This window comes from Panthera pardus, unplaced genomic scaffold, assembly GCF_024362965.1.
Source record: "Panthera pardus isolate Hobbes unplaced genomic scaffold, ASM2436296v1 HiC_scaffold_2, whole genome shotgun sequence".
NCBI classification, from domain to species: domain Eukaryota; kingdom Metazoa; phylum Chordata; class Mammalia; order Carnivora; family Felidae; genus Panthera; species Panthera pardus.
The window spans coordinates 48,498,958-48,513,889 of record NW_026526765.1 but is presented as its reverse complement, the minus strand read 5'-3'; the positions used below and the strand labels follow the sequence as shown (position 1 = coordinate 48,513,889).

Genomic DNA, 14,932 nt, shown 5'->3' with positions numbered 1-14,932 from the left:
CAAATAAAAACAAAGGGAGTTGCCAAGCTTTAAGAGAAGTATGTTTGTGGTAAAGCAAACAAAGGGAAAAAGAAGTAAGGTGTCTATTTCAGCCACTGAAATAGACCATGGGGCCAGTCTTAAGATGGGGCCTCATTGACGGATAACCCAGTGAGCTGGGTGACCACTCTGCACACCAAAATGTTCCTCCGACACTGATCTAGGCCCTGGAGAGATCTTTGGTGTCACAGGGGGAAGGGTAATGACATACCTCAGCAGGTTCTGTGATGAGGCAAGGTATCGGTTCTCCCACTGTGAACAAGTCATTGACTGAAGCCACCAACGCCCTTTGGCATGGCCGCCTGTTGAACTCTGGGGTGCTCAGCAGCCCAGCAGAGGGGGGCAGACATGGAAGGTGGCATCAGATAACATTGCTCTAACATTGTGAAGAGTTTTCAATCAATAAGAATCGTGCCTCAGATAAATCTCACTGGCTCTGATACTGCCACTGCTTGACTAGTGACCATTACTAGCTGTGCAGTCCTGGGCAAGAGATGGGACCTCCCTAAGTTTCAGTTGCCTCCTCTTTCAAGCACTCTGCTGAAGTTTACTTCCCTCGGTAGATTTATTTTGAAGTTCAAGAGTGATAATGTGAAAGTGTTTTGTGCACTTTCAGCTGCTTACATTGTGCTCATTATCATCATCATCAATAATAATAGTTAGAAATATATAGTTATTTATATATTAATATTATTATAAATTATAAAAATTATATTATTAATATTAAAATATTAAAGTAATAGTTAGAAAGATCTCCTTTCCAAAAACTGCACCCATCAAAGCAGCAAAAAGGTTAGGGTTCCATTCCAAATGGATTTCTTCCTGTTTTGCCGCAAAATAGCAAGATCATTCACTCTCCACCACTGAACTTTCTATGGCAACTGTATGTGAGCATTTGCCATATTTTCCAAAGACTGTAGAGCTCAGAGGATAAGAGTTTGGCCTCTGCAGGTAGATAATCCTGGCTCTGAGATTTGCTCTTTCCTTTCCTAGCTACATGACTTGGGCAAGTCACCTGACATCTCTAGGCCACAGGATTCTCACTGGGCAGTGAGAAAACCAACGGTGTCTATTGCAAAGCATTTTCTTTAAAAAAAAATTTTTTTTAAGGTTTACTTATTTTTGAGAGAGAAAGAGAGAAAGGGAGACAGAGACTCTGAAGCAGGCTCCACACAGTCAGTGCAGAGTCCAGTGCAGGGCTTGAACTCACAAGCCGTGAGATCATGACCTGAGCTGAAATCAAGAGTTGGGTGCTTAACCGACTGAGCCACCAGGTGCCTGACTGCAGAGCATTTTCTGAGCTCAAACATGGAAGTGCTTTGACATGGAAGTACTTTGCATTGTGTCTGGCATGCAATATAGTTAAGTGCTTGGTATATGGTATCCACTTATTATTATTGTTGTTGTTAGCATTTCTGAGGTTCCTTGGTAAAGTGAGGACTTTGCCACCTCCCTCAACCAAAATCAATCAGCTGGTGTAGGAAGAGCATTGCCCTGCAGAGAGGAGTCCAGGGTTGGGGGGGGCGGGGATGGTGGATTAGGGATGAGGTCTTAACTCTGTTTCACTTCATATTGGCACGTGAGAGTAGTGACTTGAGGTGACAACTCTGGGCTCTCATAATGATGACGACATTTTTGTTGGTGGGGCATCCTTGGAGGCAGTGGAAGTTTGACGCAAAGTTTGGAACTCAGTGACTTAAAAAAAAATATATATATGATATAAAATTTATATCACATATATAAATATATAAATATGTGATATTAATATATAAAAATATATAGATATATATGTGATATAAAATTTATATCATATATACAATATATATATACTTTTTTGAGAGAGAGAGAGTGAGCAGGGGAGGGGCAGAGAGAGAGAGGGTGGGGGGAGTAGAGGATCTGAAGCTGGTTCCATGCTGACAGCAACGAGCCCAATGTGGGGCTGGAACTCAGAAATTGTGAGGTCATGACCTGAGCTGAAGTCAGATGTTCAACCAACTGAGCCACCCAGGTGCCCCGGAACTCAGTGACTCTTAAATAATGGTGTTCTAGAGTTTCCTTCTGTTAACTCATCTGCATGAAATGTGAAGTCATCTTACCATTCCTTCTTTATGAACCACATTGGGTGCCAACCCAATTTGCTGTCTGTTCCCTTTCAAAATTAAAAAAAAAAAAAAAAAAAAAAAAGGTCCTTACTCAATTTTGCCCTTGGTGCTAAGGAACACCTGACTCACATATGGAATGATTGATTTATTTCAGTGTATGGTGCTCTTTTGATCATTGCACATATTAAAAACATTCAGAGGTCTCCAAAATTTTAAAGCAAGTATGTGAATTGAAGAAAGTTGTGTTTCTGTTTTCAAAAGCCGTTTTGAAATTCCAGATCTGCATTAGTGCTGCCAGGCAAGTACAAAAAATATGGGTCCTAGTCACTTCCTTCGTTACTCATTACTATGAAACCCTGAATGAGTGAAACTGTCTCTAGAATTTAGTTTTTCCTTAAAAAGGGGGGGATCAGAGGAGATAATTTCGAATTCTTTTCAAGTCTAAAATACTCTCAGAAGGATCTTTTTTATCTTGCCTTTGAATTTTTAAGGCCATACCACCAGTGGTCCAGAAGGGGGCAGCATAAGCCAGATGCTACCTATGGAAGAACACCTGAAGGCTTGAAGTTGTCACTTTTAAAGTCCTAGGATTGTGCTAAGATTGTATCATTGAGTTGACTTATATCAGAACTAAATTTGCTTTAAAAGTACTTACAGATGAGTCCTGTGTCTATGAATTTAATGAGTCAAATTACTTAGTTATCAGTTTTTAAACAGACCCACTGAGAATATAGAGTGCTTTTATTTCCAGTTGATTTCTGGCATGTAGCCCACTGGTTAGAGTTTGTATTTTCAAATAGGATGCTAATATGCTCTTTTTCTTTCCTCTCAGAGTGGTTATAATCATGATTTTTTTGAGTCATTCAGAGTTGAGTTCAAATTTCCTTTTATTATCTGTGCTACCTTGAAAGAGTGATTTAAACTTATTCAGCCTCAGTTTATGTCTGTAGAATGGATGGTATAAGCGTTAAGTGAGATAATTTATATGAAGTGCTTATCGCTCTGCCAGGCATACTGTAGTGCTCAATAAGTTGACTTTTACAGGGAGTTCCAAGTAATTTTGAAGCAAATTTCCACCAGTGGGATGGCAAAAGGGGTGATGTTCAAAATGGATTTTGAAAGATTTTCTTAACTCAAAATTCAATGCCATTCCAGATCTGCACATAGCATGTAGTTTTATTTCAGTGAGTAAATTCGAATCCACTACCTTAGGCATAACTATCTTTAGGGGAAGTCTCATCACTCTAGGGTCTGAAGGTCTGAAGGTTTTAGCATTAAAATTGTGCTCTGATATAACACATTTAATTCCCTGACTCCATGGGTGTTGTTTTTGCATCCGGGGACTAACTATACCAGAAGTCAGCAAACTCTTCTGTAAAGGGCCAGACTGTACATATTTTCGGTCCTACCAGCCATGCTGGTGGTCTCAACTACTCCGCTCTGCCCTTGTAGTACAAAAGCAGCCCCAGATAACACATGAACAAATGGGCACTTCAATAAAACTTTACTGATGGGCATTCAATATGAATTGCCTGTAGTTTGTATGTGTTATGAGTTATTCTTCTTTTGATTTTTCCCCAATAAATATTAAAATGATTCCTAGCTCTCAGGCTGTACAAAAACAGGCAGCAGGTTGGATTCAACCTCATCCAGATACAGGACACATTCTTTAGAAAGGGCAGATGTGAGTCTCCTTCAACAGAGCTCTTCCAGCATATGCAATGAATACTGCTTCCTATCCTACTAGATGATAAAAGAAAAGGCAATATTTTTATGTTGTGGTTTTAACATTTACACTTTATATTTTTATGTTATAAAATAAATACATGCTCTTGTAAAAGAAAACAGCAAAACACTGTAAAGTGAAATGTCCTTGTATTCTAAAAATTCTTCCCAAGCCCTCACCCCAAATGACCAAGATGAAGAAATAATTACCATAACAGTTTGGGCTATATCTTTTCAGATCATTTTTTTTTTCTCACGACAGAGTAACGTCTATCATTTTTTTTCACACAAAAAATTTTACAAAATCATTTTTAAACGTACTTTAAAATGTATTCAACATTTTTTTCAATAAATCTTTATTACAAAGCCACTATGCATGTATTAGTTTGAACCATATGAAATGCTGATATTTAAACCACTTTTTAAAAGCTTTTTATTTTGAAACAGTTTTAGACTCAACACAAACTTGCAAAAATAGTACAGAGAAATCTATATGTTCCTCCAGTTTCCCGCCCCCCCCCAAACATCTTACATAACTGTAGCACGTGGTCAAAGTAGGAAATGGACATTGGCATGATGCAATTAACAAGTCTACAAACTCTACTTGGATTTCACCAGTTTTTACATGCATTCATTATCTAAAAGCAAACAAACAAACCATTTTTGATATAGAAAAGTCTCTCTGCCTATTTATAAGTCCATATTCTTGCTCTAGAGACTTATATGTATTACATATATATGTATATTATGCACATATTACATACACACATATAATATGTAATATACATATATATAACATGTAATATACATACATACATAATACACACATACATATTCCATACATATATAATATGTAATATACACACATGATATATAATATGTAATATACACATATATATGATATATAATATATAATATACATACATATATATGTGTGTGTGTGTGTGTGTATATATCTCCTGAACATCTTTGTACACCAGTACTCGTATCTAGGGGGGGTGTCTTTTACTAAGAGCATCACTGAGTTCTTTTTCAGCTGTGAGTTGATGTGTTTCTAACAGTGATCTTCAAAGTTTCACTTAGAAGGTCACTGTGGCAGTGCTTCAGCGAAACCTTGAGAGTTTGCTCTTGACTCAGGCATCTTGGAGAGTTTTCAGGAATTAACATATGATATATATTTTACAGTTAAAATTTTCTCATTTGAGAAAATCTAGAAATTATAAAAAAGTACTAATTAAAAAATTTTTAATTGCCTATAATATTTCCATTCAATGTCAGATGTATCTAGTCTTTCAGTATTTCTTTTCAGTTTTCCTTGTGAAGCAAGAGGTATGCATGTGTTTGTTGTATGTTCTTAAGTATTTACATACTGATTTTCTATACTAAGCATAGCTTTACATCCTTTTTAAAAAATTACCATGAAAAATAATCATTTTCTCAGGTCATTCAAATTCTTTTTTACAAAGGCATCCAGAAATTTAAAGGTTGAAAAGGACATAGGAGATTGGTTGGGGCAATATCAGCATTTTGGGATGAGTAAACTGTGGCTCAGAGAGAGCAAATATCATGCCCAAGGTCACACAGCCAGGAAACCTGGGGTAGATACATATTCAGAGATGGCAGTGCAGCGTTGGGGAGACCCAGGTGTGTTCTCACAGTGCTCCAAGGACTGGGGTGGAATCCCACAGGAATTCCACTTTGCCAGAGTACCCATAAGCCAATTTACTGATTTACAATGACAACTCTGCCAAGACTGTCCATATTTTCATATTTTTTTTAATATAAATGCATTCTCACCCTGTAGGGAAGTCTAATATTAATCAGAAGTGTCAGTGAGTCCATAGACCTGGGAAAAGTGTGGTTAAGTTGAAGATTCTTTTATCGTTGTTATTACCTGGTGATGAATTTCTTTTAGGTAGATAACCATACATATATGGTGAAAGTACAAAGCGTGCAAAAACATTTTAAATGAGAGTCAGTCTTCCTGTCATCCCTTGTGCCCGTCCCCAGAGCCGCTGTTCCTGTGGAAGACCTTAGTGATCACTGTGTCTCTTTTGAATTCCCAAGGATGCTGTAAAAATTTACCAGAAATGTAGTGGCATAGACCAACACAAATTTATTGTCTTATTGTGCAGGAGGTCAGAAGTCCTAAAATTGAGGTGTCAGCAGGGCCATGTTCTCTCTGAAGGCTCTAAGGGAAGATCCCTTCTCGTCTCTTCCAGCTTCTGGCGCCTCAGAGATTCCTTGGCTTGAAGCCACATGCCTTCAATCTCTGCCCATCTTTTTTTTTTTTTTTTTTAATTTTTTTAATTTATTTTTGAGACAGAGAGAGACAGAGCATGAATAGGGGAGGGTCAGAGAGAGAGGGAGACACAGAATCTGAAACAGGCTCCAGGCTCTGAGCTGTCAGCACAGAACCCGACGCGGGGCTCAAACTCACGGACTGTGAGATCATGACCTGAGCCGAAGTCGGCCGCTTAACGGACTGAGCCACCCAGGCGCCCCTCTCTGCCCATCTTTACGTGGCCTTCCCTGTGTGTCCCTCTGTGTCTTCTTCTCTCCTTACGAGGATGCCTGCCATTGGATTTAAGACCTATCCTAAATCTAGGATGGTTTCATCTCAATATCTTTAAACTAATTACATCTGCAAAGATGCCCTATTTCTAAAAGGTCACAGTCTGAGGTTCTGAGTACACATAATTTTGAGGAAGACCATACTTAATCTACCACAGTTCCCCTCTCACAGAATTGCTTTTCTTGCAAGTTCTGGGGGGCTCCTGCCTTTGCCTGAATGTGCTTGTGTAAGAGGTCAGGGTCTTGAGAGTGGAAGGACCAAGGTAGCACAGAAAACACAGAAGTGAGTAGTCTTCACTTGCCTACCCCATCCCCTAGCTGTTAGCGTCACTGTGTTTCATGGGGAACAAATGTCGCCAGCCATTTATTCGGTATCTAACTCTATCTAACACTGGGTTTGGAGTGCCTCCATTGGGCCTTTTGGCAATTTCTAAAGAAGAGAAGGAAGATGAGGAGGAGGAGGAGAAGGAGAAGGAGGAGAAGGAGGAGTATTGTTTGGTATCACTCAGCAGTGTTTGTGTTTACAAAACGTCTCTCCCATTAGACAATTCCAATGTAAAATACAGATTAGCTGTGACAAAACTGACCTGGGATGGCTTTTCTCTTTGATGGTTTCAATTTCCAGCTTATCCATCACAAATGATTGTAATACTATAGGATTTTGACAAAACAGGGGTAGGAGATTTGAATTCTTACCTGCAATTTCCAGCTCTAGGGGATAATAGCAGAGAGAAAAACAACAATAACTGAGTTGTAGGATATGAAAACATGCTGAATTTTCTCCTCAGAGTTTATGCTCCTAGGCATTCAACAGGTCACTTTTCCTGTCGAAGAAATAAACTCTTGTACCAAATTATGAGCCTTAGAAAACCCATCATGTTTTTTCTTATGCCTTGAGTGCAAGGAAGTCTGGGAGAAACAATGATCAATTTCAGTAATTATTGGCCTAGATTTTTATTATATTCAGGCCTCGTCTATGTGTGGCTTTACGTTCTGTTTCTATCAGCAGGTTTTGTTGTACATGTGATTTTGCATTCTTCCTTGGCATTTTCTCCTGGCCTGGATTCCTTGACACAGTTCTCACTTTCTACTCTCTGCCATTTGTTTCTTCTGCTTCCTTCTCCCTTACCTTCTCTGCCCACCTTTTAAGTGCTGGGGTTTCTTAGGATTCCTGCTCTTCTCTCTCTGGACACGCAGACCTTGGATTTCTTATATGCTCTGAGGATTTTAACTCTCCTTGGAGACCGATGACTCCCAAATCAGTATCTGCAACTCCAACTTTTCCTGAGTTTGATTCAGATTTCAATCTGCCAACTGCACGTTAGGCCAGTGTTGTGTGTGTGTGTCCCTCAGGTGCCTTCCTCACCGACTATAAATTTGAACTCCTCATCCTTTTCACCGAGATGGACACTTCTGCTCTGCTTCTTCTGTGCCCAGTCTTAGCAGACAGCTGGGCAATGGCCCAGAGTCTCAAGAAGGAATCTGCAAATTATCTAAGACTTGTTTCTTTCTCACCCTCACGTTCAATGTCCTTGAACGTCCTTCCTCTTGATCTCCCTGCTAAGCATTTGTGGAATCTGTCTCTCTCCCTTTGTTTCTACTGGCTCTGAATTTCGGACCTGGGACCAGATGATAACTGATCATCTCATCTGGTTATTTCCTTATCCTCTTAACTAGACCATAACAAACTTAAGATGTTTCCATAGTTTCCCACTGCCTACAGCATTAAACGGAGATTTACCAGCATGACTGGTTCCTGCCCATCTCTGTGTCATCCTCTGCTACTCCACATTTCTCATTTTCTACCTTCACAGCCTCTTGCCATACCACTTGGAACCACACTGTTCCATGCTTCATGGCTTTGCTGATGCTGCTCTACCTAAAAGGCCCTTACTATCTTTCATTGCTAATTCTTACCCAACCTTAACTCAGTTCAGGTGTTACTCATTCAACAAACACTTATTGAGCAACGAGTGTGTGCCAGGCAGTGTTGGGGTCCCATTGTTGAGCAGGCAGAGGGACACTGTCCTCATGGAGCTTAATTCTAGAAGTTCTCACTGAACTATGATGGTAGGCTACATGCCTCTCCCTGTGCCTGCCCTCATCAGCAACCTTCCATGGTCCATCATTACCTTGGCCCGTGGGGCCACTGGTCTTCCTTCTGTAATGTACTGTAAATTTCATGATGGTGGGGCCATGCCGTGTTCATCTTAGCATTCTTAGTGCCTGGAATAGTACTTAGCGTTTGGTAGATTCTCAGTATGTTTTCCTTGATGAACTCAACTATTGTTTATAACATAAAAACATCCATGTCTCATGAGACCTTCACCTTCTGGAGAACACTTACCCTTGGTCCTCCAGAACAGGTCAGCCATCCTTGTGATATGCCCCTATATCTTGCATTATTTATTCCCAGAATTTTGCACAATTAGGACATTATTTTTTCAACCACTCACTTTTTTTTGTTGTTGTTGTTGTTTCAATTTGATTTCCTGAGGGCGCCTGGGTGGCTCAGTCGGCTAAGCATTTAAATTCGGCTCAGGGCATGATCTCACAGTTTGTGAGTTCGAGCCCCGCATCAAACTCAGTGCTGACAGTTCAGAGCTTGGAGCCTGCTTCAGATTCTGCATCTGCCTCTCTTTCTCCCCCCACCCTACCTCAAGCTCTGTCTCTCTCAACAATAAAACAAAAAATTAGAAAAAAATTGTTTAAAAAAATTTGGTTTTCCACCTTAAGTTGTAAATTTGATCAGCCAGGTTGATGGTCAGGCTAGCACAGTACATGGCCTATAATAAATGCATAATAGATATTTGTTAACTAATGGATTGGCACATTTTTTGGCTGGATAAAAATCCTGAATGTGTTGCTGGGACCTACAGAAAATGTAGACCCAATTGCCTGCTGACCTAATGCCCCACTCTACCCATCTATAAAATGGAGATGTTCCTGTGGCATAATGTTGGATAGCAGCTGAGTATCAGATAAAACCATCTCAAAACAAATGTGTTGTAAATAAATTATACAAAAAGAAAAGATGGGATTGAAAGATTAAACACATCAACTAAAATTCCAGATGAGGTTTGAAATGCCTATTTCAGGATGTGGTATTTTATTCCTCCACAGAAAATATAAACATTTCCCCTCACTTTTCCTCCCCAGAATCTGAGACAGCAATGGTTGTGCAGAATGAAGCTCAATCAGAAGAGGTAAAATTTTTGTGAAGTATTTGAAGCATGTGACTTCCATTTTTAAAATCCACAATAGAGGTTTGCAGAAATGAACTGGGGAGGACAGATCTATCTAAGCAGCAACGGTTGTGAGTTAGCTGAGGAATCTGTAGACTTGTGCTCTTGGCAGAACTAACTTTCATATTGTTACTTCTATATGTGCAGATGCTTTGGAAACCAATAAGAAAAAAAACCATACAAAAACATGGAAAGATCAATATGTGTTCCTTCTGCATGGCCCAGGGTTAGTGACATCCTGCAGAATCAACCCTTGCCACCGGCATATTTCTTATTTGCTGACCGTGCCTTTCATTAATTTTTATCATCACAAAAGTGGTTCAAGCTGCATCAAGTAAAAACTGTCAGCAGCATAGACACCTATAAGGGAAAAGGGAAAAGCGTCCCCATCCCTTCTTTCTTCCTTCCCTTCTCCCTCTGCAGAGAGAGATTGTTGTCCCTCCTTGCTGCTGTGTTGGAGAAAGGGACAGGAAGGTGAGGCAATGGAGCATGACCTGGGCAGCAGAGGTGGCATTGAGCCCCTACTAGAACTAGGTGCTGCCTGCAGAGCAAAACTCCTCAAATGATTTGGTGTCAGAAGTCCTGTACACTCATAAAAATTAAAACAAATTTAAAGTGATGTTAATTAATTCATTTAAAAGCAAAGAAAGCAAATCCATTACTTGTTGACCTAAATAACGTTTTATGAAAAATAACTCTATTTTCCCTGAACGAAAATATATTAGCGAGAGAAGTGGCATTAGTGGCATTGTTTGACATTTCTGCAAATCTCATTAATGTCTGGCTTGCTAGGAGACAGAAAGATACTCTTATCTGCTTGCATATTCTATCATCGGAATGGTGACAGTAGTCCATTACTTGTCACGTAACCTCTGGGAAACCCTACCTTCCATCTTGTGAGAGAATGACAGTGAAAAGGGCAAATAATGTCTCATGAAAATCGTTTTGATCTCATGGGTCCCCTGGCTACACTTTGAGAACCACTGCTGTCAAAAAGTTGAAATTGAGTTCCATTTTCCTCTTCTATCTTGTTGCCTCTGGAGGTCTAAGTCAGCTGAGGTCCTGAGCTGCACAGAACTGGGAAGAACTCAAAGGATTTAGGTGGTAGCCAATGAAGAGACTTGACCATGGAGAACACAGGGCTCACAGCACAGTTCTTTCCTATCTTCAGACCCCTGAGCCCCACAGCTCATATGCCTGATGTCGGAGATTTTCGGAGGTTATTTTTAAAAACTTCTGATTTGTAAGGCTGCCTTGTCTTGATCTTGAGACATGTCAGGCAAAATGGGGTGAGAAGCAGTGAGGCTGCTGATGGAGGGAAGATATGATTGGGACTGGAAGCTGTGTGAGTATGAAGTTCAGAAACGAGTGGCCCCCTCACCTTCCCTGTGTCTCACCAGGTAAAAATGGTCATCAACCCTGACCTGCTAATGATCATTGCTCCCTCCGTGGGATTTGTGCTGTTGGTGTTGCTTGTGGCATTTTTCCTTCGAGGTAAGGAGGGCAGGCCCATGTGGGACGGAGCCCTCAGAGCTGTGGAGGCTCCAGGAGGGCCTGAAAGTGAACAGATTCTGCTTTCTGCCCCTGTCTCCATCCCCCAGAGTCCTCTTTCCATCCGGTCCCTATCCTGGTCAAGGGAAACTCATTCTCCCTAAGATGCTAAAGCCTTCATGTATCATCTTCCTGATGGAGTTATATTTTGGAAAAGAAAAAAAAAAAGAGTACTTTCATTTACTGGATGCATAACCTGTGACAGTTCTGATGCTATGCTCTTGATGTGCCTCTTTTCTCCCTCATTACTGCCTTAAGTGGAAAGTGCTATTATTATCATTGTCTGGGGTGGAGGAAGTCGTGGCCTGGCCTCCTCCTCTGACTAGGACTGCCCCAGGAAGAAAGCCATGAAGGATCTTGGCCTTATTATCTCCTTAAAGCAAGTTTTCCTTACCTGGGTTCCACAGAGAGACCTCGGGGGAAAGTGAATCCCTTGAAATCATGTGTAAAGGTACTTGCATGTTGATATCTGCATTTTTCAAGGGGCAGCATCCATAATTGTTATTAGATTCTCCAGCCGGTCTGTGACCTTGCACCCCTCCTTCCCATCACCACTCCTCACTTTCAAAACAATAGTTTTGAAACACAGCAAAAAGGAGTCATGAAACAGGGTTTTAAGTTGTCATGCAAAGTATAGGCATGTGGCATCTCGTCCTGTTGTAAAATGGGGAAAACTGTTCTGTAGTCATCAACAGAAACTGTTTCGAGGTGGTAGATAAGGAGATAAGACTGGTAACCATCTCAACTGGTTTGAGCAGCAGTAGTGAAACTTGTACATTTCAGCACCTGTCCCTAGTGAACACCGCCAAAGGGAATTGGAAACTCAGTGGAAGCCTGTCTTTAGCCTTCATGCAAAGCCCTCGTAAAGGCAGAGGCCATTGGTCCTCAGACAGTTTTGGAAATTCTGAGTATGTCTCATAAGGAAGTGTTTTAAAACTTGAGTGAGTGCTTGAATTATGAGTGGGCAGTGACTTAAAAATGAAGCGGCTTAACACTATTGCCCACACATGGGAACAACTGTGTAAGTGATGGGCACTGCCTCGGGACCCATAGAGGCAGTCAGTAGATCTGGGAAAAGGAATGCATTTCCCTGCCTAAACCAGTCCCTAAATTCTCACCTTTGGTCCACCTCTGCTCTTGGGAAGGCAGCTCCTGGCTTAACCCAGCATTTCACATGTCCTAACACAGCTACTCTGCTTATACCATGGCCTTGTCTTTTCAGGGAAAGTCATGAAAACCAATTGTTTCCAGAAACACACAAGGTAATTCATCTTGCATGACTGATTGTCGTAATGATTGTACAAGCTGTTACAAATGATTAGATACTACTCAGTGGTTTAATGACTTGTTCTTGTGTTCTGATGAAATACAGGGTTGGAGAAATGTGGCATTAGAGGTGAAAAAGATGTGGGATTTAGCTCACATTAACCTCTGTCCTGGTTAACACTGTGTTATGTTTGTCCGAAATATAAATACAAAGGCAGGTTGCATTAATAGAAGCATGGCATGCAAAAGAGAGAAGGTGATATGTCACTTTCCTCTGTGTTCAGAATTTTTTGTTCAACTCTGGGCAATTCATTTTAAAAGGACATTGTTAAACAGGAGTTTCCAGAGAAGAGAGCTGGCAGTGGGGAAAATGAAAACATGTAGAATATCATTCCTGGGATTTGGTGCCTCTGCCCAATTAGATCATTGTAACAGTTTTGTTTTTTTTTTTAATAGTCTAAAGAGTCTCTGGAAAGAGATTTTGAATATCTGTCCTGTTTTATAGCTTTTTGGGAAAGAAATGAAAAGATCTGGTGTCAACTGATGAAGACTGTGCTTTCATTAACAATTACATCAATACCAAAATATCAATTAACAAATAAATATTAACAAGTGGGGAAACTGGGGCTTAGCAAGGTGACTTTCCAAGGTCATAAACACATTTAGATCACAATTTTATATTTTGCCAATATAGAAACTTTTAATTCCCTTATTAGAATAGATTTGCAAAAGCCCTTTATCTCCTGAAGCCTCAGTTTACCCATATGTGAATGGAGAGGCTTGGACCGGATGGAGTTTGAGCTCTTTTAACTGTAACAGCCATGGTTAGTGGCCTTGTGATTTAGCAGCATCCATTTATTCCTGGTCCTGGTGTTTCCCATTTTCAGCCTCTCTTTTCTCTTTACAGGCTTGACAATGTTGGAGAGTGTAAAAACACCTCTGAAGATATGCAGCATGGAGGGGAAGTTGAAGATGGTCTTTTCACACTCTAACAGGCCACCTTTTCTTAAGATTGAGGATGGGGGCAGCATGTGGGAATTGTCAAAATAAGTCCTAGAATGTTTTGTTTTTAAAGCCCCATCTATTCCATTGGTGTCATCCATTCAGTCTTGCATTAATTTCACAAGTGCAAGGTATTTTAGAGACCGAACCTTCCCTGCCAGGTGCTTTAATCTCCTCTGTAGCACCAGGCTAAGGGATCTTCCAGACTACGCTTGAATAATTTCAGTGATGGTGAGCTCACTACCACACCTAAAGGAGATCATTCAATCTCAGGGCAGTTCTGAGACAGAAATATTTAAAACAAAGCTGTCTCCAGAAAGCACCTGCCTGGCGGTCCTAGTTGAATTTACCGTGTTTACCCAGAACATGTATAATCTCTCTCCTCTCTGGCAGCGCTCCAGATATTGGAAGGAGAGCTTCATGTCTCTCCAAAGTACCTTGCTCCTGGGACATGATTTCTGGTCCCTTCTCTACTCTAGTTGCCTTTGCCTTGTATGCATTTGTATCTCTCTCTTTATGCCCAGCTTACGGAGTTCAGTGCCCCACTCCAGGTATGGTATGAGCAGCCCTGGGTCTCATCAATAATTCAGGAAGTAATGTGGAACCACACCATAATTTCGGCTCACCCCCTGTTTTGTTTTGTTTTGTTTTTTTAAAGAGAAGATTCTCCCTTAAGGAGTGCTCTGCAGTGGTGGGTGTGTGGTCGCACAGAGTCAGGAGTTTCCTGCAACAGGAGGCAAAGGTCCAGGTGGAGGTGGTTGTCAGAGACCTCATTTAAGCTGGAATTTCCCTGGACTCATACAGCAACTTCCAAGCTGCCTCCCAATCTATACCCCTTCCCTTCTCGATTGGTTCTCCATGCTGTGGCAGAGATATCCTTTTCTAAATACAGATCGTAGATTCCTGTCTCCTGACTTCTACTTTTGGCATAGAGAAAGCATGTGGGCTCTGCCTGAGGCTGGGTGGCTGGGTGGCTGGGACTTCAGAGGCTAGGCAGCCGACATAGATGAGTGAGGCAAGGGGAAGTGCTGGGCCATTACAAAGTGGAATGTGTCTGTGTCCACTTGAAGGCATTAACACTCCAACTTAGAATAATGGCCTGGCCAAGCAACACATGGCCATGGGCTAGAGGAAGGCAACTGGCCTGAGACTCCAAAGTCCAGGGGGTAGGGTGGGGTTTTGCCAAATGATGACTTAATAAATATACAATTCTTATGCTGAGACTTCCTGATCAGAAGAGATTGTTGATCTAGTTTTTCCTTTCTCTCCCTCTCTGTGCAATCAGGATGAATTGGTAGCCACCTACAAATAACTTCCTAGTATCTTGAGCCCAGGAGAGAGAATCACTTCCCTTACAGAGCTTAAAAATCTAAATGAGACAAAACACGTATGGGAAATGCAACAGAATGGAATCAGTGTTGATTTTCC

General features: G+C 40.9%; 1 protein-coding gene across 2 annotated transcripts in view; it reads left to right on the top strand.

The window, feature by feature from the left end:
• TIMD4 (T cell immunoglobulin and mucin domain containing 4) overlaps positions 1 to 14,727 on the top strand; it is a 32,090-nt gene extending 17,363 nt beyond the window's left edge. The window contains exons 6-9 of one of the 2 annotated variants that reach the window (XM_019464515.2): positions 9,600 to 9,646; positions 11,086 to 11,179; positions 12,459 to 12,498; positions 13,410 to 14,727. In XM_019464515.2, the coding sequence (XP_019320060.1) occupies positions 9,600 to 9,646; positions 11,086 to 11,179; positions 12,459 to 12,498; positions 13,410 to 13,494 (266 nt within the window). In that variant the 3' untranslated portion in view covers positions 13,495 to 14,727. Of the gene's footprint in view, positions 1 to 2,632; positions 2,792 to 9,599; positions 9,647 to 11,085; positions 11,180 to 12,458; positions 12,499 to 13,409 lie in introns of those variants that run through there. The other variant, XM_019464517.2, reaches the window with a different exon arrangement.
• The last annotated feature ends 205 nt before the right edge of the window (positions 14,728 to 14,932 follow it).